This window comes from Chanodichthys erythropterus, chromosome 19 (genome assembly GCF_024489055.1).
Source record: "Chanodichthys erythropterus isolate Z2021 chromosome 19, ASM2448905v1, whole genome shotgun sequence".
NCBI lineage: Eukaryota > Metazoa > Chordata > Actinopteri > Cypriniformes > Xenocyprididae > Chanodichthys > Chanodichthys erythropterus.
In genome coordinates this window covers 17465732-17491967 of record NC_090239.1, presented here as the reverse complement: position 1 = coordinate 17491967, position 26236 = coordinate 17465732, and the positions used below count along the sequence as shown (strand labels likewise).

Below are 26236 nucleotides of genomic sequence, written 5' to 3'. Positions count from 1 at the left end.
ATGTGATTCTTATGAAAACTTCATTTTTTTTTTTTTTAAAAGTAAGCATGAAGGTCTATTCCTCAACCTAACCAATAGTGGGGCGCAAGCAAGATCGTACAATTTCATACAAACTAGCCACCAATTCGCCAAAACAAACTGCCATGAGAGTGTGTTGGAAGTGGAGGACTGCTGTGGGTTTGAGTGTGTGATAAATGGAGGAAAGCCTGGCTTCACGAAGCTGAAACAGACTAGCAGAGGTTTCCATACGACATGTTCTGACAGTCCCATACGCTTCCCGTTAATTAAGTTTAACTACGCAATGCTACATCACATCCACACGATCCTCAAGGAGCCCTCGCTCACCGGTCACATCTACGCTCCCTTTTCCATTTCTCCTTCCGCTATATCCAAAGTTTTGTACAAAGCCTTTAAAAGTTCATAATTCCCTTTTTATTTTATAATCTGAAAATGTTATGTTTTTATAAATATTATTTATTACACAATGTATATATCTGTATGACTGAACTAAGATTATATATTTGAAGAACAAAACAGTCTCATGATTTTGCTTTTTAATTTAAGATTGACTCTTGCTCTATTGATATATTATGCTATGTAGCCTCCTTTAATATGCAATGCTGATAACAACACTTTTAACATTCTCCATAGCAGCATAAAAATAAAGTACTGTGCAACACTGGCACGCAGCTAAATAAAGGGTTCAATCTACCTGATCACAATCATCTGACCCCCGTGTCTGCATCTACTCTGTCATTCCAGCGCTGACATCATCCTGTAGGCTTGCAGGCGGACCTCTGGTGTCTCCACTACAGTATCTCGACAAAATGACAGAGTAAAGCATGACACAATGCACAATACAAATATTGACTGAAATAAAACACATTTTACCTGTTCATGCAGATATTATTCGGTCAGCTCCCACTGTTGTATGCACAGGACAATTTGAGAGTCACACTGATATTAAAGGTTTGGTTCACCCAAAAATGAAAATGATGTAATTTTTTAGTCACCCTCATGTCATTCTAGACCTTTGTTCATCTTTGGAACACAAATTAAGATATTTTTTGATGAAATCCAATGGCTCAGAGAGGCCTCCACTGCCAGCAAGATAATTAACACTTTCAGATGCCAGAAAGGTACTAAAGATATATTTAAAACAGGCCATGTGACTACAGTGGTTCAACCTTAATGTTATAAAGAGACGAGAATACTTTTTGTTTGCCAAAAAATAAATAACGACTTCTCAACAATATCTGAACCACTGATTCGAAACAAAAGATTCGTAAAGCTTCATGAAGCAGTGTTTTGAAGTCGTCCATCACTAGATATTGTTGAAAAGTCATTATTTTGTTTTTTGGTGCACAAAAAGTATTCTCGTCGCTTCATAACATTAAGATTGAACCACTGTAGTCACATGAACTGTTTTAAATATGTCTTTCCGGGCATTGAAAGTGTTATCTTGCTGGCAATAGAGGCCTCACTGAGCCATCGGATTTCATCTAAAATACCTGAATTTGTGTTACGAAAATGAACGTTTAAAATGAAGGTTTTATTGGTGTAGAACGACATGAGGATGAGTAATAAATTACAAAATTTTGACATGACATAATCACCCATTTTTGGGTGAACTAACCCTTTATAACCCTCTGGTGCTGTTCGGCCATTTTTGATTTTTTAATTCAACTGAATGGTTCTAAACTTGTTAAAGGTTTTAGTACTTGTTATGTGAACACATACAAACACACAAAAAATCATTATCATGATATGAAAAGATTATATGGTCCTGAAAAGAGTTACATTTGTATTGTTTGTAGTTAAAATGACCGCATTGGAAACGAATGGGTAGCGAATTTCATCTAGTTTGGTACCACGCCCAAACAAAATTTTAACTAAATTTTTTTTTTTTTTTTTAGATATCAACCAAATTTGGAACTTAAACTTCAATAACTTTGTTATTTTTTTTACTCTTACTTCAGCAATAATCTGCCAAGCATCTTCTTTAAAAAGAGACCAAACTTAAGTCTTTGCCCCCAAGTATTCAAGATTTACAACAGTTTAACTTGGAAATTTCATTTTCAGGTCAATTTCATTTTTCTATGCTCAAAAAGTGATTAACAGGTAATAAATGGATCATAGCTATTCCATAAATATAATTTAGTACCATAAAATCCCCTAAAAATACAAAATATTAGATAAAAAAAAATATTATTGAACTAAAATATAGTACATTTATTTCATCGAAATAATAAAAAAAAAAAATGTAGATAATTTTTCACTGCCGGGTGAGCAGTGGGTTAAAAACAGCTGTCAATGCCAAACACTAACTGTGGGAAGATAGCAAATGTGGTCCTTTTTTCACAACGTCACATCTTCCATAGAATCATATTAAGCAAAAAAAAATAAAAAATGCTAATTACAAAACAACAATAATTGCAGTCATTTATTGCAATCTTAAAACCACATTTTAATTAAGGAATCACTGAAGACACTGAAAAAAATATTTCATTATTTAGTTCCTCAAAGATTCATGCCGTGAAAACATCATATATCATGTTATACTTCAAATGTTTGGCAACAAGGATATCTACAACAAGTACTAGTGTGTGACACGCAGTCCAAGATCCAACGTGTGCACAAAACTCAAATTCTGCATTTAAATTTAAAGAGCAAGACCTTTTGGTGTGGTTCAATTACAATTACTTTCACAGTTCAACAGTAAATGTCATAATGTGGTCATAATGTTCTTCTTAATTGTTCTGAGAGAAAGAAGAGGAGAATTCAAGGCCAATGTGAACTATCTCGGCACTGTTGGCAATCTGGCAGAGGGGAGGTAGGTCACGGGTTTCCGTCCTGTACACGATTCTTAAGGCCACTATGTTAACCATTAAACTGAGATGAGGAGTAATTTCATCTCTAAGACTACGAACTTTCCTATGTTCCTGACATGGAATGTCCTGAGTGACTTAAGAAGGACGGATAGTTCCCTTTCTTAAAAAACAAATAATCTTCTAGTCTGAAAACAATAAAAGCAATAAACAAACTACAACAGTATACTGGCATGCAAAGGCACAGGAGTGAGAATTTCAATATTGTTATTGACAGGCACTGACTGTTTCTAAGATAACAAATCCATCCATGATAAAGGGAAAAGTGAGCTAAGGATTTGGTCAGAGAATTTCACCATTGCTAAATTTACACGTCCGAGTACGGACAATTTAAAAGTAAGGCATCATTAACAGGAATGGTTCACATCAGTAAATACAACACATCATAAATATGATATATTTCATACCCTATGGGTCTTCAACTACATGCATGTACTATTTCAAAATTCCTGATGGATCTGTATAAATATGAGACCCTATGCACTTGTATTGAGGAATCGAGGAGCTAGTGTTGAACAGGGGCAGTGCCATGTAGTACACTATACTTAAGAAAAGTGAGGGATAGAGAGATTTGCTGCAGGTACATCTGCTCTCTCTCAGTCTCTCAAGTGCACCCAGTGTTTTCCTGACTCCTTTCACTGCTTCTGAAAGATATGGTACAAAAACACAAACAAGAAACTTTATAAAACAGTGCAAATATATTATTAATGGATAAAAGCTAAAACAAAGACAACATGAAATCAAAAATTATTTTCTTAATAAACATCCCTGGTCTCATTGTGGATGATTCATCAATGTATATTATTTTATTTATTATTTAAAGAAACAAAAAAACAAATTGCAATGATAATAAAAGAACAATACCGTTCAGAAGATTGGGTTCGGTAAGATTTCTTATTTTTAATGTTTTTTTTGTTTTTTTTTTTAAGAAGTCACTTATGCGCTTATGCTTACTGATCAAAAAAACAGTAATACTGTGAAATATTATTTTCATTTAAAGTAACTTTTCTATTTGAATAGATTTTAAAATGTAATTTATTCCTGTGATGGCAAAGCTGAATTTTCAGCATCATTACTTCAGTGATCCTTCAGAAATCATTCTAATATATATATATGGGCAAGGATGCATTAAATTGCAAAAAAAGTGAATTTATAATATATTTATAATGTTACAAAGGAGTTACATTTCAAATACAGTATCCTGAAAAAATATATCACAATTTCCACAAAAAATATTAAGAAGCACAACTGTTTTCAACATCTTGGGGGGTCTTCAACTTGGGGGGCAGGGCGGGGGGGTCAGTAAATTAATATATTAATATATTATATATATATATATATATATATATATATATATATATATATATATATATATATATATATATATATATATATATATGTATAAAAATTAACTTTCACCGTTGTTAGTTTCACTCAAACCATCCTTGTTAACATTACTTAAAAAACTAATGTAACTACCTGAACTTAATTTAACTGAGTTGTTTCTACTAAAAATGAGCATTGTCAGCTTTTCTTAAGCGTTTCAGTCAAATTAACAATGCTGAGTGAAACGCACATCAATAAATGTTTTTACCTTACAAAATAAATATAACATTAAGTAAATAAACATAATTATTATTTAACAGTGACAAATTCAAATGATTTGTATTTACTCAAAAGATATTTTGACAGCTTTACTTGAATTTGTTTTGTTCATACAACTAAAATGTTATTTGTACAAATTACTCAATATAGTTGCGTGGAACCACAGGACACTTGTTTTTTACGTAAATCCAACAATTAATTTTTGTGTTGAAACTTCTTGTGCAGACAAGGAAAATTTAATTTAACCAGTGGGTCACTTTTGACAAACCAAACTACAAAAGGGGAAGAAAAAAAAAAATCAGGTTTCACTGATCGCTGAATCGCATCGCTGAATCCTGAATATTCTGTTTCACTTAAAATGTCATATTACAGAAGTCAAATGCATTACAATTGTGGTTTTCTAAATTGTGCACTGAAATATTAACAGACAAAAGTAAGGCTTGGTGTGTCAGTCCTACCAAAATAGCCTTGGTTTGTCTTCTGCACCCAAGACTATATAGCCCCGTGTTTAGCAGAGCCAAACCTGGAGAACAACAAGAACAACATGGTAATGAAAAACAAAATCAGTATGATAAAGGAGAAAAAATCCATTTGAAGCCAACTGAAATGGACTTACGCTCCTTCTTCTCCCAGTAGTGCCAAGAACTTGTTAACTCTGTATTCCAGAGGCATCTAAAAGATAAAACAGAAAAATACCAACAGGGAAGGTGAAAAATGGAGATGAGATTAAAAGTGATCCTTCAACTGAATTGTTTTTTGTTTTTTTTACACTGCTGTATGTTCCTTGCAAGCCACCCTTTTCTGGAAAGTTCTGAGATGTTGAAAAGACAAAAACCTTGTCAGCTATGTAAAGCCTGGAGGGTTCGGAGGGGCCCTGAATTTGTCTGTGAGGAGTTGTGAAGGGGCGGCAGTAAATGGCTGCCGGGAAGGGGAAGTGACAAGACTAGAGATAAATCCAGCAGGTTGACGTACCTGTTCACCCAGGACTGATCACCTCACATACTAATTTTAGTAATGTTTAGAGTGATATTTATTAGATGGAAAGTAAAGATACATGAATAATAAGTTGATTGAATTAATAAATAAATTATAATAAAACATCCCAGATGAAATTTAATTGTACCATTAAATTCCTTAAGCTCTAATTAAATGTCTACAGGAGATGTACACAAAATTAATTAAGGAGCTACATTCTCAGACATGTTTAATCTTAGTCATGAACTAAATTGCACTTTTAACTTTCCTTTATAGACTACAATGTGATTTAAGGACAGAGGGAAGCTCTGAGGAGGGAGAAGGCACCAGGGAGGAAAATTAATGAAGGTGTATGCAATAACTTAGCTTTTCAATTGCCTGGGGCTGTTGAAGAAGTGGAAATTACTGAAAGAATAGAGGGAATGGGAGGAAAACGCAGTGCGGCTGTTTGCAGCATGTCCCGGCAGACTCTGCCTCATTCCTCTCTGAGGGGAAGCACTCACTCTGCCACATTACTGCATACCACACCAATTACACAGCATCCAGCACAAACACCACTGCAACTCCAATTACGCCACCACAAAAACAAGACAACACTATCAAACACCTCTGTAATTCTCAATAAACAAGACTAGCACTAATCTAGAACTAATGGTCAAAAATGAACTCAAAATATTTTCGAAAATACAGATTTTCAATAGAGCCAACATTGGCATAACAGAGCACAACAATGATTGGACGCTTTTTCAGTGGCCTTGGTTTCTCCCATTATTTTCTCCACAGGGATTTCAAAAATGTCTTCAATAAAGAGTTCTAACCAACCTGGTCTGAGATGAAATCACAACATCACAAACACCGAAGTAAAAAATTTATTTTTGTGATGATAAAGCTGAATTTTCAGCATCATTACTCCAGTCTTCAGTGTCACATGATCCTTCAGAAATCATTCCAATATGCTGATTTGTTGCTCAAGAAATATTTATTTCTATATATACACAGTCAAACCAAAAAATATTCAGACACTAGATATATTTATATATATATATATATATATATATATATATATATATATATATATATATATATATATATATATATATATATATATATATATATATATATATATATTTATATATTTATATATATATATATATATATATATATATATAATTTTTTTTTTTTTTTTTTTTTTTTTTTTACTAGTGGGTGTAGGACACTACAGTTCATTTATGTAAGTGAGGATAGCAAAATAAAGTAAACTGTGACATATTATACCAAAAAGCCTTCATACATGGACTACCAGTAAAACTAATAAAAATTTGGGACCAAAAATTCTTCAGATACTTTGACCTGACCATGTTTTGCTTAAGTGTTTTCTGACATAATTAAGACTATTTTTTTCTGACAGTTTAACTCTGAGATCTTGTCATATTTTATTACCATTTTTTTAAACTATAGTGAATAAACTGTATTAATGAATGAAATCTTCAAGGTGTCTGAATAAATTTTAATTTGACTGTATATGGTCACTAAGATTATAGTAAGATTACAACATATAGTGTTTGGTTGTAGCATTAAAAATGTATTTTGAATAGTAGCAAAGACTATAGAATAACACAAGACGTGTCACTCATTGTTTTGAATGGGAGAAAGTGTAACGCACAATATGGTGGAATAAGTCCCGCCTTCTAAATAAGAGCCAATCGCCGACTGGTAAAGTCATCGCGTCACTTCAGCGGCCATTAGAATCACTGGTTTCTATAGAAACAGTCAGATGTGAGCCTCCGAAGAGACGCGCATTTAGGTCTGCGCATGCACATTAGCTTGATCCAGCCTGAAAAATAGTTTTTTTTGTCATGATTTGAGCGTTTAGAAACAAAATTTATGAGCCGGTTGTTGTTAGATTTCATTGGTGATTTCAAATATGAAATTTAATTGTAAGGTTGGCAAAAAGTTTTGGTGAATTTGATGTTTCCCCATTCAAAGAGGTTGCATGATGTCCAGGATGCCCGAGAGGCGTTTCAAAGATGGCCGCCGAGTGAAAGGGACTTTGATAGTAGTTCTTCACTGTGAATTTGCCAAATTAAACATGTTTTATGTATTTTAGACATTTTTTATTAGTATTGATTTTTAAATGTAATACCATTAAGCTGTTAACATTATTGCGCAATTTTTGAGAGCAGTCTGTTTTGGCAGGGAAAGTGAAACGCTTCAATCATCTCCAGAAGCGGGCCACATACACCAAATTACATGCAGATGAGGAATATGGAGTTCTGTTTACTTGTGTGTGTCAAGAAAGAAGGCGCATCTGGAGGGGCTTGTTTTCATTATGATGCCATAAAGTAATTGAATTTGACAGTGACTCAAACCGCAGATGATTTCACAGGAAAGCTGTGACTCAGGGAGTCGTCTAGACAACCCTCAGGGTGAAAAGGTCTTTCTGAGACTCACCTGCAGTGACATCTCAATAAGCATCTGCAGCTTCTTAATGCCCAGCCACATCGTTTTTCCTTTCACCTGTTTTGCAATAGTTGCTCGCTCTTCTTCCTGGAAGCCCCCAAGAAGCTGAACGAGAGAGGAAAAAGAAGTCAGTTATGGATCCAGAGACAATCAATGAAAAATGATGGCCATATTCTAATGTACATGTCATATAAATTTACTTTTGTAGAACACAAGAAGTGCTATTGTTGTTGGCCATACAGTAAAAGTCAAAAAGGTCCAAAACAACATTGATTGAACCTCCACTGACTTTCACTGTATTGACAAAAAACTGTAAAAAAGGAAGTCATACAGGTTTTGAACAACATCAGAGGAAGTAAATTATGACAGAACAGACATTTTTTGGCTGAACTATCCCTTCAAGATGATCTGCTTTAAAAGGTAAATGTCAGCGAGTTCCTAGAAACACAGTAGTATCTTCTACTATGTAGATTGTTTTCTTCAAGAACTTTTTTTTTTACTTTTTTTTTTTTTGCTTTAATATTTTGTTATCTAAATTAAATTATATTATATTTTTGATGAAATGAGTGTGGTTTAACCCTGTAAAGCCTGAGATGTGAAATAATCTAATTTATAAAAGGAACAGAATATTAAACCTTCATACAAAATATGTTTTTAAAGTGTGCATATTAGGGCTGTTCAACGATAACTGTGGTTATTGTGTACAAAATAAGAGTCTGTGTTTAAGTAATATATGAGTGTTTGTTTTGTGTATAATTATTATGTATATATAAATACACACACATACATGTATATATTTAAGAAATATAAGCATGTATGTATAAATATAAAATATATTTATATTTTTATATATTTAAATTATATATAAATGTAAATATTTTTATAGAAATATAAGATATTTTTCTTAAATATATACATGTATGTGTGTATATTTATATCAGAGGTTGCGTTAGACTTTAACATTGCCCGTCATTTTGACGGACAGGGTCGTAAAAATTCCGTCATAATCTATTACTACCCGTCATTTTAATTTTCATATTTTAATTATAATAACACATTTAATTGCTTTTATTTTTGTTCACAAATAATAGCAATTAAATGTGTTATTATAATTAAAATATGAAAATTAAAATGACGGGTAATTCACACGTGAAATTTCTCTGTAACGTGGCTGTTGTATAGGCTACGTGTTGGTAGCCATTAAAAACACGTAGTTTCATATTTATGTTTAAATAGTCCTATGTTATATTTTAAATTCATCTATTTGATTATGAAAAATTAACAGCATGAGTAAGATGCATCATGAAATGCGCAGTATATCCGGAGACATGGAGTGGGTCAGACATGATTTTAAACACTTCATTAAGTTTTATTTTGTAGAAAGCCTTTCTTTAAGGTGGATTTCGTTTTGTAAAAATTGTATCTTAATTTTAATCAATGTTTCATTAACCAATTGCCTGGATGTAATAAATAAGAAGCAAATATAACAGACAATATAATCATGACATGGAGGCGCGGGCGCGATCACTGGCGCGTGAACTGGAGCGCGTCTTACAGGCTAAATGAACCGAAACTCAGCGGCTGCTTGCCTCACATAGGCTACATGAGAAATATATCTAGAGAAAGCTTTAAATACCTACTTTAACGAAAACGAATTAATTCAAAACGAAAAGAAATAGCCTAGGCTACTCTGATTATGTAGACTAAACCGAATGAAGTGCATTCATAGCGCATCCATAGATGATGAGAGTCAATATCAACTTCATCTTTGCAGCCGACACTGATTCAGAAAACATTACTTTATTAATAAACAATTAAAATGTCTCCTTGCTGTTTTGCGCATTCATGAGACCAATATCGATTCGTAAACCATAGTCGATCTCTTGGTAGGCTATGCTGTTTTCAGTTGATGATTAAACAGTGCATTGTGCGCCTCCCATCCAATAAATCGCAATAGGCTTAACGCTTTGTGTTGCTTTTGATATGGAAGAAAAGTCTCAGATTTCAAATTCTGTCCATTTCATTAAGAAATTCAAGCAATTAATACCGTTTTGGCGCTCTTTAATGTGGCGTGATAGAGAGTTGTAGCTTCTGGGTACTCGCATGGGCGTTATCAGTATCAAATGCATAGCAAAAGATTCCTGCCAGTTTTATTTTTGTTCTGGATCCAGTGCTCTGCTGCTACATTGGAGCGCACTCGCCACCAACTGAACAGGGGTGTGAATTACACTTACAATTTACAGTAGATCACCCTGAGTGTAATCTGTCACCGTGACGGACGGCCTTCAGATTTTTCCGTCATTGATAAAAAAATTCCGTCAATGACGGAAAATTTTCGGTTAACGCGACCTCTGATTTATATATACATAATAATTATACACAAAACAAACACACATATATTACGTAAACACAGACTCTTATTTTGTACACAATAACCATGGTTATCGTTGAACAGCCCTAGTGCATATGTATTTGTTTTGTTTCATATTTGATACATCAGGGTTTTATGGCCCATATAGTATGATACAGTGAGAATATGAAGCTCACTAAATAAACAGAGGCTATGAAAAAATATGCAATTTGGTGCAGTTGCCGTTATTTAAAAAGTAAAAAGTAAAAAGATGAAATTCTGATAGCTTGTAATGTAAATCAAATGATTTTTACAAAGACTACAGCATTTAAATATCAGTTGTCATACTATATCTCTCAATAATATGTCATAGTAAGATGATATTTAAATGCTTAGTTTTGTGATCAAAGCTTTGTAGTTTTATTTGTGGGGGGCAAAACATAAAATGCAATGCAATACAATGATGACAGAAAGATGTACAATATAAAAAACATTCCTCAAAAGCCTAATGTAACATATTTGAGACTTCCATTTTAACTTGATTTTTCTAAAAATAAATAATAATAATAATAATGTATGGATAATCAAGTAAAACTATGTTGCTGCATTTCCAGTAAACGTTCATCTTGAAATATTAATAACAATAAAAAAGTCATTCATATGTTTACTTTATTAAAAAAAAAGACATGTTAACCATGACCTGAAGGTAAACATCTTTAGAATTATACTAAAAGGCCTTTTGCTTGCAAAAAAATATGAACTATCAATCAGACAACATGAAGGAGATTGTGTAGAGCAGGTTTTCAGCAACATTTTGATTATGTTGATAATTTAGAGACCTGAAATATTCACATATCAAATATGATGCAGTAGGCTTTATAGGGTACTTTCAGGCCATCTCTTATCTCTAGAATAATAAGTCCCTGAAAGCCTCACCTCCAGGGCCTCGATGAGATGTTCTCCTCTAGCTATATTAGGGATGTGGATTGTTGTACTGAAAGTGTCCAACATGCCCATCTCCTGCAGAACATCCTTTCTGCTAGTTGTGCCAAGAATCAGCAACTTCCGACCCTGCAGTATAAATACAAGCAATGAGTTTGTTTACAATTTATGGTACTTTTTAAAACACTGAAGGTCAAAATTTCTCATTGGCGAACTTTTTATGCAGCCATGCTATCGTGCCTATGTACGTGGAGTAAAGAGGTGGGCCATTCCCAGAGGCCCCAGCGAGCAGAGGGGATTATGGGTCACCCCCTGTGGTGCCCAGTATATGCTAGTGCATGCAGATGAGGTGCCACACAGGCAGCGGGCCTGCCAGGTCCCGGCTCTCTCACAAAACCTTTTTATCGACTCACCCAAGACTCGACTCCCTGCTGAGTGCTGCTCTATGCAGGCCTGATCTGGAGGAAAAGACCCTCAGCTATTCAAAACACCTTACAAACACAGCACAACACCTATTCCTGCCTGACATACACACTCACTGCCACCAGGCAGGCCAACACAAAAGTAACTTGTTAGGGGAGGCCTTCTATGAAAAACAAATAATAATTTGGATAAATATTTCAAATGTAACCAAATTATAAAAACAAGATTTATAGTTAGAAGTATATTAGTTACGAGTATTTATATATACACATACAGTAAAACCATAATTTACTTAGACACCTTGAACATTTCATTCATTAATACAGTTTATTCACTATAGTTTAAAAAAATGGTAATAAAATATGACAAGATCTCAGAGTTAAACTGTGTCAGAAAAAAATTAATCTGGATTATGTCAGATAACACTGGTCAGGTCAAAGAGTCTGAATAATTTTTGGTTCCAAATTTGTATAAATTTTACTGGTAGTCCACCTTATGAAGAATTTTTGGGTATAATATGTCACAGTTTACTTTATTTAGCTATCCTCTATTTATCCTTTATCCAATTTATTTATGCTCAACAGGGCTGCATTTGTTTAATAAAAAATACAGTAAAAACAGTAATATTTTGCAATATTATTTCAACTTAAAATAACTGTTTTCTATTTGAATATATTTTAAAATGCAATTTATTCCTGTGATGGCAAAGCTGAATTTTCAGCAGCCATTACTCCAGTATTCAGTGTCACATCAATAAGAAATCATTCTAATATGCTGATTAAGTTCACAGCTTGAAAACAGATGTGCTGCTTATCATTTTTGCGGAAACCGTGACACATTTTTTTAACGATTCTTTGATTAATAGAAGGTTCAAAAGAACAGCATTTAATGAAATAGATTTTTTCTAACATTATAAACATATTTACTGTCACTTTTGATCAATTTTATGTACCCTTGCTGAAAAAAAAAAAAAAAAAAAGTACAAAAAAAAAAAATCTTACTAACCCTAAACCTTTTTTAACGGTAGTGTATATTAAATAGTTTATACATATCTACATATCAAACACATATAAGTCATATAATTATTGAAATGAGACTATAGAAACACAGATAACACATTCATTTTAACACAGCGAGTTAATTCGTTGCCTACCGAGTCAATAATTTGATTTTGGTAACTGTCAATAATTTTATTTATGTAGAACCACTTGGAATCCTTCACTGACCACAGTCTGAGAACCACCGGCTTAGGAGTATACTTTGGTTAGAGGTTTTAAAAGCCCCTAACATTATGGGTGAAATAATAAATTTAAGCAGACTAAAATAACTCGGATATGTCTATGAATAAAGGACCAATGTGGCGAGTGGCTCCACAGCAATCAGAGAGACTCTTTTTTTGTGAAAAGGAGGTGCTGCCCCCTATTTGTGGAAGCCAGTATTACAGGCCATTGAGAATGGGTGACATTCTCACCCGAGGAGGAGGTTTCTTCAATAATACTAGCAGAGCCTGCAGCACCAGATTAGAGAACCGTGGCCCGATGGGAACAAAATCTGTGGAGTGGATGAAAAGACAGAGTTGGGTAAGTTTGGTATGTTTACCAACCATTACGTTGTACATCGCAATCATTTCAACTAAAACAAGAACAAAAAACAGACAAAATGAGACGAATCCCTTTAAATAATAAATAAAAGGGCAACTTGATTCGGTAACAATTTATTTTAATGTGTCCTTGTTACATGTTACATCTATTTACTATAGTAATAACCATAAATTAGGCATAATTACATGCAACTAACCCTAAACCATATCCTACCCTAACCCTATAGTAAGAACATGTACTTAATTAATATTACTCAGTACATATATGTATAATTGCACGGTAATAGTGATACATTAAAATAAAGTGTAAGCCTTGATTCTTTTAAAATTATTATCAGTTTTGACAGGAAGTGCATCATTCTCAGTGTGATGGACTCACCCAGCAGTCGTTCTATATCGTCCACCACCACACAGCTCAGCTGGGACTTGTAGGCGTCCTCAAATATCTAGAGAGATGAAAACCATAAACCCACTATTAAAGTCATAAGGCTGCAATATCACATCAATAACATCCCCCATGACAACTGCTTTCAACATGCACAGATCTCTTCACACCTTAACCTAGGGCAACCAGGTTGTTACCTTCTTGATGGCCTGACATTTGGCGATCTCTGAATAGCCGATCATTTTGTCTGGAGAGCAGATCTTGATGAAGGGGAATTGGGAGTCCTCTGCGATCTTGGCCGCTAGTGCGGTCTTACCACTGTGAGGAGGCCCTGCGGGAGCGGAGAGCATTCACACTCTCAGTCATATCAGATTGCAGCATTATGGTGCATGTTTGCTTGTGTGAACCAGAGTACAAGAGCAGGGAGGAATGCTATTCTCTCAGCGTTTGTGTATGTGTGCAGTGTATGTGTGCAACTTTAACTTTTCAAGGTATACCCTGCTGAACAAGTAGTTACACTAAAAGCTACTAATTAAAAGTAGCTTATTACATTTAAGCTTTGAGGTTCATTTTAAATATACCTATTAGATGACATTGACATTTTAATTCTGCCATTTTCACCTACACACCCTCTCTTAGGGCTGAATGATTAATCAAAATTAAATTGAAATTACGATATAGATTAGTGCAATTTTCAAATCACAAGACTGTGATTTAATTAAATAAATAAATGTGCAGCATGTTTCAGAGCACTGTGTTCATTCACTTGTGAGCAGGTCATGATCTGGGGTTTTCAGGTTCACAGCAAATGCTGTAATAATGTGCATTTAGGAACACAACGTACAGCACTCATCTCAGCAGATTTGTAATGAGAAGTGTTTAGTAAATTAAAATGAAGAAATTAATATATATGAGTGTCATAATTTTACAGTTGTTCAGTAAAATTAAATTATGTTATTTTTCTTAAATATTAAATTGTTTTTTTTTTAACAGTGAAATAGTATTTTACAATAGTAATATTTCTTATTTTAACATTTTTATTTAATAATAATAAAATAATTATTGTGATTATTTTATAAATATTATCACAATATTTTGGTCAAATTGTGCAGCCCTAATAAAAGCACAGAAAATGTGGAGCTCTTTAAAAAAAAAAATCAATTTCAATCCCCAAATTTTACAAATTATATCCCCAAATCATGCAGCCCTACTCTTTCCCAAAAACAAGGACAAACTCAGCAAAACAAGCAAAGTGACTGACACAGCACACAATGTTTTTGAACTACAAAACATTATTATATTAATTCTGATTGAATATTTGAAATAATTGACAGCCATAATTATTTTATTAAAAATAATATTTTGTGTACTGATACAAAACAAAACAAAAAATTCCTCCAGCATTTGAACAACTGAATTAAGGTGCAGTAGGTAATCTGGGAAATGCTAATGTTAGCCTGCTAGCATTGAAAGCATACGATCCCACCCTCCCTGCAAATCGCCGTGCAAATCCACACAAAGCGTCACAAGAGACTGCGTTAAACTACCTCATGTCTCAAAGCACATAACATTACAATAATAATGAACGTTAACAACTTAAGAGAGCTTGTACCTCACTGCTGCAGATTAATTTCAGTGTTCATACTGTTGACATGGAAATGCGTAAATCCAAGTCTGAGGCAAGAACAGCTCTGGTTAGAACGTCATAGGTTGCCTTCTCTTAATGACGGTAGTTATGGCTTGAAAGCAGAATAAGCTTGTTGTTTTGAATCCGTAGGAAATGTAAAAGGTGGCTGCTGTTTGTTTGTGGTGCTCTGTGACTCACATCTGTCTACTCGTAAACTCTGCATAGCGTGAAATGCACTGATGACGTATGATGTCTGCGTGAACAGGTTTTTTACTCAGTAAAAAAGGAAGTCTGTCACTTTATTAGATAAAATTAGTTAAGTTAATAAAGTCACTATTTTAATTAGTTGACCAATAACATTGTATTTGTGTAAGTCTATGTATATTTATGTGATGTTTGTTTGAAAGACTTGCCCTCTAAGAGCACAGTTACTAGCGGTGTGCGTTCACTGTTCTTGGTCTGTTGCACCAGAAGCTCTCCATCTCCCAATATGTCAGACACAGCATTGCTCCATTTCACAATACCATTCATGACATAACTGGCGTAATCCTCCTGATTAGTTCCAAATGCCTTTACGAAAAAAAAAAAAAAAAACAGAGAGAAATGCATTTAAAAATGAAAGCAATGATAAATTACTTTATTCACTGTTAAAAATATCAATAATTATACTGGATAAAAATTTGGCAACATTTAAGATTCAGTCTCAGACTTCATGTCGATAGTGAAGTTTGGCAACAAAATCTAATCAGGGGATTTGGAATCAACATATCATTATACAAACTGAATACACAATAATGGAGAGTGGACTTACAGGCTTGATGTCATTATTCAGAGAGGCCCAGAAGTCACTCCTGCTGACCTGCAGAGTATGAGCCTTTTCTGTATCCACCTCTACCTGAGTAGTGGCCTACAGGAGCAAAAACACACAGATTGATCCTCAAACTCATCCACTTAATCAAAATGAGAGGTCTAGAAACAAGAAAAAGAGAGACCTATTACACCTGTGTAAGCTTAATCAAATATGGGAGAATTATGTGTCAACACCATCAAATATGGGAGTGTGTGAGCTGTGCTGCTAAAACACACACACACACACGTTGTCTAGCTATATAAAGATATCCATAGACTGCTTCTAAGATAGTAATCTTGTTCGAGAAGCTGTTTCACTTGCATATACATCAATTGTGAAGAAAAGACTATTGCAACTTCTGTTTCATGCTGCCTTTAAGAATTGATTTAGTTTAAATCAGCCATAATTAGTTATGATTGTGGTGGTGTAGGGGTCAGCGAGATGATGAGATCAGACCTTGATGTGGCGGTTCATGGCAGTCGACTGGGCAGCCCGAACAAGCCCCTCCAGCTCTGCTCCACTGTAGTTCTTGGTCTCGACAGCCAGCTCTTTTATGTCAACGTCTTTGGCCAGCATGTTTGACTGCCTCATCTTTGCCGTGTGGATATGCAGGATCTGAACACGGCCAGTCTCATCAGGCAGGCCTGGAGAAGGACTACAAGTCAACTAGTTGTTCAGGCAACCTTGAATATGTGATCCATGGTGGCTACTGTAGTTCTCACCAATCTCCATTTTGACCTCCAGTCTTCCTGGCCTCAAGAGGGCTTCATCAATCAGGTCAGGCCTGTTGGTCATTCCTTAAATAAAGTACAATTTATTGATGAACAAAAAGCCAAATCAATAAACACATATTAAATATGTAACAAAAAAAATGCATGGTCATTCATTATGGTGGTCAATCTCAAAGGAAGTTCTCACCAATAACCAAGAGGTTGTTGAGCTGCTCTACACCATCGATCTTGGACAGTAGCTGGTTGACTACGGTGTCATGGACCCCAGTGCTGCCCGCCATGCTGCCACGTTGTTTACAGATGGCATCAATTTCATCAAATATGATGATGTGAAGGCCGCTGTTGGCCCCCAACTTCAAAAGCCAAACAAAAAAAAAATAATAATATAATATAATATAATATAATATAATATAATATAATATAATATAATATAATATAATATAATATAATATAATATAATATAATATAATATAATATAATAGATTTTTGACTGGCCTTAAAACGTAACAATTTTATTTTAATGTGGTCTTAAACGGTTAGTTCACCCAAAAATGAAATTTCTGTCATTTATTACTCACCCTCATGTCGTTCCAAACCAGTAAAACCTTCATTTATCTTCAGAACACAAAGTAAGATATTTTTGATGAAATCCAAAGGGTTTCTGAACCACACATAGGCAACAATGTCATTGCACCTTTTGAGGTCCAGAAAGGTAGTAAAGACATTGTTAAAATAGTCCATGTGACTGCAGTGGTTCAACCTTAATGTTATGAAGCGACGAGAAGACTTTATTCAGCTCCTGTGTTAGCATCACACACACGCATCAGCCAATACTAAGCCAGCGTTCGGAAGTAAACACGGAAGCACTGCACCGCGTTCACTAAGTCTACTGTGTAGGAAACTGACAGGGAAGAGAAGAAACTGCTGAATAAAGTTGTTATTTTTGTTTCGTTTTTGCACACAAAAAGTATTCTCGTCGCTTCATAACATTAAGGTTGAACCACTGCAGTCACATGGACGATTTTAACAATGTCTTTACTACCTTTCCGGACCTCAAAATGTGCAATAACATTGCTGCCTAAGTGTGGTTCAGAAACCCTCGAATTTCATCAAAAACATCTTAATTTTTGTTCCGAAGATGAACATAGATTTTACGGGTTTGGAACGACAAGAGGGTGAGTAATAAATGACAGAAATTTCATTTTTGTGTGAACTAAGCCTTTAAAACTGCTGTGTATAGCTGTCTTGAGCGCTCTGCTTAAATGCCAGGCTGGTGAATGGACTGTGACTGTATAAACTCTGTGACAATGGTCTACAATTAAGACTAATCTCCTTCATCTCTGAGGTTGTCAGAGGCTAGGCCGTAACATTTAGCACAGATGGGAGGCCAGTATGAGTGTGCGTGGCCTCCCGTGAGTTTGGGTGAGGGGTTAGAGATAGCCGAATGCTCTCATTAAGAGGTGACGAGTGAGCTCTTCAATGTCATGTAGTCACACAGTCTACCAGCACAACATCACACTCAACAACGGCCAGAACCAGCAGTTCTCTGCCAACACTTCATGATACATCACCCTTGGAAAAAAACAAACTATGATAATATTTCTAAGCAAACACAAGGCCATTTACAGTAATTCAGAAAGTATATTTCAGCAATTTGGAGTTATTTGTAGAGCGGCTGGAGGGCCCAAAACTGGGAACAGCATCCTTTGAGCAAGCCCAAGTTTGCCTGCCATGATTTTTTTTTGACTGTTGACAGAGCACCCTTACTTTAAAGTGTCAAATATCAGTGGGTTCCACCACTGAGCCAGATGAATGTAAGGTTGTGCAAAACGTCTGTATGGCCGTTTCTAAGCGAACAGTGATTTGTGAAGTGCGTGAAAGAACGAAGGTTTTTCCTAAGTGTGTAATGTTTAATAATTTGCATGAAATGCCATTTTGTCTCTTTTCCTGGTTTCTTACTCTCTTCTGTTCCTCCTCAGCATCAGCAAACAGCTTTCTGATGTTGGCCTCCGACTCGCCCACATATTTGTTCAGAATCTCTGGCCCATTGACCACTTTTGGCTCTCTAGCATTCAGCATTTTACCAATCTGACGTGCCATCAGGGTTTTACCACAGCCGGGCGGTCCAAACAACAAGATCCCCTTCACGTGTTTGCAGCCTGCAGAGAGTATAAGCAACAATGAGATACTGGAAAAGTGCTCTGTATAAGAGAAAAGGAAAAATCTTTTAAATATGTAGTTTCATACCATTACACATTGAATACATGTAAGCATACAAATATTTTTTAAATTTTTTTAAATTAAATAAATAAATACCATTAATCATTCATTTATAAACAATTTTATATATCAGTTTTGGGGGAGTTGCACCACATGACATTGGCTATGTTTACATGCAAGTATCCCAAGTAATCCATTTGTAATCAGATTGACAGCTCAATCGGATTAAAAAACGTTCATGTAAACACATTAATTGATCCGATTGAACACGATCCAAATGAAATTTCGATCGGATTGGAAGGGGTGGTTTATTCCTTTTCTAATCCGATCCCACAGCAAAAATGACCTTGTACTCGCTTGAATCCGACTACTTTCTCAATCGTATTCATGTATATGCCAACAGGGCAAAAATAACAATGAGCTCTGTTGGTGTCACGTCCATGGTTGTCTCCGCAAGTGTGATATGATGTCACACGCAGAGCGCGTGTGCAAAAGTTAACACATATAAACGGATATTTGAATCAGATTACAATGGTTAGAGTACATGTAAACAGATCTGCAATCGGATTCCATTAATTCGGATTGATGAAAATTGGTAGTGGAATGTAAACATAGCCAGTGTCATAAAAAAAGTCTGATATTTTCAGAAATGTACTGACAGTCATGGAGGTCTGCACAGATCCTCTCTATAATATAATTTCCTGGGGTTTTTTTTAATGCATTTTGGTTTGGTCACGTGATATTGATTTTGCGAGTTTTGTGAAAAAGAGTAGTTTTATAAAATATACACACTACTATTCATAAAATTTAGGGTAGGTATTTTTTATATATATATTATTACTATTTAAAATAACTTTTCTATTTTATTAAACCTTAACATGTAAATTATTTCTGTTATTTCCTCATCTTCAGTGTCAAATGATCTTTCAGAAATCATTGTTATATGCTTATTTGGTGCTCATAAAAACATTTCTGATTGTGCTGCTTAATATTAATATATTTTTTCAGGATTCTTTGATAAAAAAAAGAAAGTATTATTTAGTGAGATTTTAAATGTCTTTACTGACACTTATGAACCTTCGTGGCATAGATTCATCAAGGTGCTGGAAACATTCCTCAGATATTTTGGTATATATTGACATGTTAGCATCACGCAGTTGCTGCAGATTTGTCAGCTGTACACCATGATGCAAATCTCCCGTTCCACAACATCCCAAAGTGCTACATTGAATTGGGATCTGGTGACTGTGGAGGCCATTTGAGTATAGTAAACTCATTATCATGTTCAAGAAACCAATTTGAGATGATTTGAGCTTTGTGACATGGCACGTTATCCTACTGAAAGTAGTCATCAGAAGATGGGTAAACAGTGGTCATAAAGGGATGGACATGGTCAGCAACAATACTCAGGTAGGCTATGGAATTTAAACGATGCTCAATTGGTACTAAGGGGCCCAAAGTGTGCCAAGAGAATATCCTCCACACCATTACACCACATCCAGCAGCAGCATGATCCATTGATAAAAGACAGGATGGACCTATGCTTTCATGTTTTTTACGCCAAATTCTGAAACTACTATCTTAATGTCGCAGCAGAAATCGAGAATCATCAGACCAGGCATTGTTTTACAAATCTCTATTGTCCAAATATATCAAATAAAAAAAGACCAGCCCGTCTGGCACCAACAACCATGCCATGTTCAAAGTCACTTTCTTCCCTATTCTGATGCTCTGTTTGAACTTCTTCAGCACATTGTCTTGACCATGTCTACAGGCATTGAGTTGCTGCCATGTGATTGGCTGATTAGATATTTGTGTTAATAAGCAGTTGAACAGGTGTACCTAATAAAATGACTGGTGAGCCACACACGCAAAGTATGGCCAAGTCACCAATACAACTGTTTTCAAAGTAGCACAAGGGCCTTTTTGATGAGCAATGGCATTTCTGAGACAAGAGCCCTGTTTATGGTTAACAACATCTGTTGGCTGCCATTTGAAAAGAGCGGGAAGGCTGGAGATAACCAGCAGGCCTGAGATGGGAATCAGTATGGCCATTTTCACTTGATGACAGCCTCAGGTTGAGGGAGGGCAGACATCAATTTTTTTCACAGAGGAGAAGAACGAGGCTGTGGCTGGGCAGACTGAAATGACCTTTAGGTTGTGGGAGTTTTGGGAGAAACTGGGTGTACTGGTGTAAACTCCCACCCAAGCACTATAAGACAATAACATACTCAGACACACACCCGCACCTTCCTTCAGCACCTGGGCTCCAAAACGAAGCCCAATTAGGTGCTCACCTTTGCGCTATCAAGACCCGCCATCTCATTAGAGCAGCCAGCTGCCCGAGCCAGAGGCCAACTCCTGCAGCCATCACACCACAAAGGTCATCTCTCGCTCTCTCGCGCACACACACTGAACTGTGTGTCTGCATTCTATACATGATCAAGTCATCTGACAGCTTACAGAAATATGCCCTTCATAACGGTTCATTTTCACAGTTTGGCAAGTGCAGAATAGAATAAAATAACGACCAAACCCCAAAATGAGTGTTAACATTTACGGATAAACTAACTGATACCATATGTACGCAAAAAAACCACAGACTCATGGTGGCCTTGGAAAACATGGATTGTATTAAGCCGAAATATTTAGTTTTTATTTTATTAGAAATTAAAGGGTTAGTTCAACCAAAAATGAAATTTCTGTCTTTAATTACTCACCTTCATGTCATTCCCCACTTGTAAGACCTTTGTTCATCTTCAGGACACAAATGAAGATATTTTTGATGAAATCTGAATGTTTTTTTTTTATCTCCCATAGATGTAATTACCGTCATTCAAGGTCCTTTGTTAAAATAGTCAAAAATAGTCTTTCTGAAAATTGAATTTATCTTGGCATAGTTAAATAACAAGAGTTCAGTACATAGAAATGTCATACAGTGAGTTTCAAACTCCATTGTTTCCTCCTTCTTATATAAATCTCATTTGTTTAAAAGACCTCCGAAAAACAGGCGAATCTCAACATAACACCGACTGTTACATAACAGTCAGGATCATTAATATGTACGCCCCCAATATTTGCATATGCCAGCTCATGTTCAAAGCATTACACAAGGGCAGGACGTCTGGATGTGCACAGCAGAATCATCAGAATAGGTAAGCAAGCAAGGACAATAGCAAAAAATGGCAGATGGAGCAATAATAACTGACATGATCCATGATGACATGATATTTTTAGTGATATTTGTAAACTGTCTTTCTAAATGTTTTATTAGCATGTTTGCTAATGTACTGTTAAATGTGGTTAAAGTTACCATTGTTTCTTACTGTATACACGGAGACAAGAGAGCCGCCGCTATTTTCATTTTTAAACACCTGCAGTCTGTATAACGCATAAACACAACTTTATTCTTTATAAATCTATCCAACAGTGTAGCATTAGCCGTTAGCCATGAGGCACTATCAAACTCATTCAGAATCAATGTAAACATCAAAATAAATACTGTACTTACGTGATTAGACATGCTGCATGACGAACACTTTCCATTTTGAGGGTTATATTAGCTGTGTGAATTTTTTTTTATGTTGTTTAAGGCAAGCGCGAGCTCTTGGGGCGGGGAGCACGAGAATTAAAGGGGCCGCACACCCTGAATTGGCGCATTTATAATGATGCCCCAAAATAGGCAGTTAAAAAAATTGGACCCACTTTATATTAAGTGGCCTTAACTACTATGTACTTACATTTAAATTAATCATTTGATACAATGCACTTATTGTGTACATAGATGTTATTACATTGTACTTATATTTTAAAAACACCTGCATGTAATTACATCTGTAATTAATTTCTGTAATTACATTTATAATTACACTGTTGACCCATCCCTTAACCCTTACCCCTACCCTTAAACCTACCCATACCACCAAAGCTTTCCCTAACTATACCCATATCCACCTCAATAGCAGCAAATGTGTTTTAAAATTCAATATGAACCCAATAAGTACATTGTACTTACTTTTTTATATAAGTACATAGTAGTTAAGGCCACTTAATATAAAGTGGGACCAAAAAATTCATTAAAAAAAAAAAAAACTATGGGGTATTTTGAGCTGAAACTTCATAGACACATTCAGGGGACACCTTAGACTTATATTACATCTTTTAAAAACATGTTCTTCAGCACCTTTAATTTGTGTTCTGAAGATGAACGAAGATCTTACGGATGTGGAACGACATGAGGGTGAGTAATTAATGACAGAAATTAAATTTTTGTGTGAACTAATCCTTTAAAAAAATAAGAGACACCAAAATAAGTCTTACTTCAGAATAACACAATTTAAAGCTTAACAGTATGCACAGCTGTTTGCACAAATCAACTGTACTCCAAGTCCAAATAAAAGGTTTTAATCAAAGATCTTTGTGTGTGTGCATCACAACTGTATCAGTACAGGTGATGATGTGTGGAAAGCCCTTATATAAAGACAGTTTGACTGTGTATTACACCATTTCCTAACCAGATGTGACACAACACACGATAAAAGGTATCTTTTCCATGTTAATCAGAGTTTTTGTCCTAATCAGCCACGACAGCCATACTATTTTACAAACAGTTTCCATTTCTGCGCCGTTGCGACATACAAACATGACAATGATAATCTCAGGTACTGCTTATGTGCTTTATTTAATGATAAAATAATTTAATGCGAGTTTAAATATCATTTTACATTATCTTTATGGCCATACTGAAAACGACGATAGATAATTCACCTCAGATCTTGAAAATAAATGAAAGGAAACTCATAGTCGGGTCTAGTCTGGTGTGGATAGACATATTGCTTGTCACTGGAATCTAATCGCATCGCGTCTGGTTAGGACACAGTGTTATGCTATTTTTTTTACTATGGACATGCTCTTACTTATTCAGGATTCATCAACATGAGCACCTGTTGAGAATCAATCTGAAATTCTGTCTCAGAACATTTTTTTGCACACTTGTTCGCAATTATTAGCAAAAGAGTCTAAAAGCTGAGAAAGGAACGCAGACAGCAGCATCAACTGCAAATGATTATAATACTTTCGCTGCAGGAGGCAATCTGATGGGAATTTATCTGCTGGATAGCATTTTTAACAATTGTTGATCTGTTTAGAGGGTGAATGTAAATCATTAAAACACAATCAGACTGCAGGCTGACAATATAATTCAAACTAGGCTTTTGACTGTAAGCCAACAGTAAAAGTGAAGTCAACATAACAATGTTCTTTCAGGGTTGAATATAACTGAGCAATTCTCTCATTTATGGTCAGGATGAGGTGCTGGGAGGGTCTGAGAGCTGTCAGTCCAATCTTTTAGCCGCTCTTATTTATTTTGGCTTGGACTTCTCTCTCTCGAACTGAAGTCACAACATTCTGTGATTCATGTCGCCTACAACATGCTGAGCCTCTACTGGCCACTTAAACAGAGAGAGATGTGATTGAAGAAGAAAAAAAGATATACATCTTTCCAGGACAGAGACAGGGGCGTCATGCACTAGTGCAGCTTCAAAGTTTTTGCTTCAAAGAGAATGAGGGAGAGAAAATCTGAGACTCACCCATCTGCTCCACTATGTCTGGAGGAAAGACTCTTGAGGCGAAGGCCCGACGGAAGATGTCCGAGAACTCCTTGTCCAGGCCTCCGATCCCCATGCGCTCAAAGTTCCAGTCGGGGTTGATGATGGACTGCCGAGAGCCTCTGGCCTTTGATTTTCCTGGGGAAGGATTATCAAAATCAGGCTGCTGAGGAACTCTAAAGAAAATCAGTAAAATATCTTCTTTATATTTCATTCACCAAGGTCATACCCTGTGTCAAATTAACTGATGTATAAAACATTTGAGCAGAGGTGACAAAGTGAGGAAACCATGCATGTTCTGACTGCCATCTAGTGATACGTTTTGGTTGTTACATTATTTGAAGTTTGAGTCATTGGACAACACAGGCAACAGAACTGAAATAAAAGTTCATGTACAGAGGAATTATTTTAAAATAAACTGTTCAGTCATGTTTAGGTTCAGTTTCTCACTTTAACTTTTTTTCTTGCCTGTAACTCACTCTAGCTCAACACAGTGAGATATTAATTAATAATATTAGACATTAATAATAAAAGAATTAATAACCACTATAGGATGCTTTCAAATTGATTTTCAGCTCCATCTATTAAATTGTCACCAGTCATATAGAAAATCAATATGGTTTTAAAAAAAAAAAATTCAATTTAATTGCTTTAACTGCTTTCTGACACTGCTAGCTAATAATAGGTGCTATGTAAAATGAAGGAACTCATTAAAATAATTATTTCTTTACAGTCATTGTCATTGAGCTGATGATGATGGTTGACACAGAAATTAATTACTTAATTATTTAATTAATTTTTAATTAATTTAAATTAATGTATAAAATTACTATTATTTAATTTTTTAATAATTACTTAAACACTCATGTGTATCCTGCAGGATTGTTATTGTTAACTAAAACTAAAACTATTAAAAACATTTCTGTTAATTAAAATAAAGCTGAAATTAAATTAAATATAAATATTATCAGAAAAACTTGAACTAAACGAAAATTAGAAATGTTGCCATGGCAAAAAAAAACTGAAATAAATATGTTTAACTTTAATAAATATGTTTAAAATAATTAACTGGAAATAAATAAAAACTAAAACTAAACAAAACTAAAAATGAAATAAAAATCAATTAAACCTAAACAGCAATTTAAAAAACTAATAAAATACAAAGGCACATAACAAAATTTCTAAAAATTAAACTAAAGTTAACATTAAAACTAAAAAAAAATTTAAAAAAAATATAAGTGAATTCAAAATATTAATACAACTAAATCAAAAACTAAAATACTGGTATCCTGCAGCAAAAAACAAACAAACAAAATTTTTTCAATTTTTGTGCACCAAATACTGTATAGGATATTGGCTAAATCTTGAGAAATGGTAACAAATATGTCAATGTAAAAGATAACATATTTAAAGAGATAAATATAAGATCTTTGGAGTTTGGAGACCTTTCAAACTGTTCTTAAAACATGGTGCTGTTGGTGAGATGTTAACAGAAGAAGACTAAAAATAGAGGTGGTATTGAGAAGTTGTTGGTGTTTTTGTTATGCTCTTGTTCTTTCTGTAACATGAAAACA

The 26236-nt window shown here is 34.9% G+C and overlaps 1 protein-coding gene across 2 annotated transcripts in view; it reads right to left on the bottom strand.

Annotated features, from left to right (window-relative positions):
- Positions 1-2328: 2328 nt before the first annotated feature.
- nsfb (N-ethylmaleimide-sensitive factor b) overlaps positions 2329-26236 on the bottom strand; it is a 31556-nt gene continuing 7648 nt past the window's right edge. The window contains exons 8-22 of one of the 2 annotated variants that reach the window (XM_067369296.1): positions 24645-24800; positions 18796-18995; positions 17024-17189; positions 16828-16902; positions 16562-16749; positions 16067-16162; positions 15669-15825; positions 13826-13959; positions 13623-13689; positions 13115-13194; positions 11215-11349; positions 7920-8033; positions 5110-5165; positions 4952-5016; positions 2329-3532 (exon numbers count right to left, since the gene is read on the bottom strand). In XM_067369296.1, the coding sequence (XP_067225397.1) occupies positions 4986-5016; positions 5110-5165; positions 7920-8033; positions 11215-11349; positions 13115-13194; positions 13623-13689; positions 13826-13959; positions 15669-15825; positions 16067-16162; positions 16562-16749; positions 16828-16902; positions 17024-17189; positions 18796-18995; positions 24645-24800 (1655 nt within the window). In that variant the 3' untranslated portion in view covers positions 2329-3532; positions 4952-4985. The remainder of the gene's footprint in view (positions 3533-4951; positions 5017-5109; positions 5166-7919; positions 8034-11214; positions 11350-13114; positions 13195-13622; positions 13690-13825; positions 13960-15668; positions 15826-16066; positions 16163-16561; positions 16750-16827; positions 16903-17023; positions 17190-18795; positions 18996-24644; positions 24801-26236) is intronic. The other variant, XM_067369297.1, reaches the window with a different exon arrangement.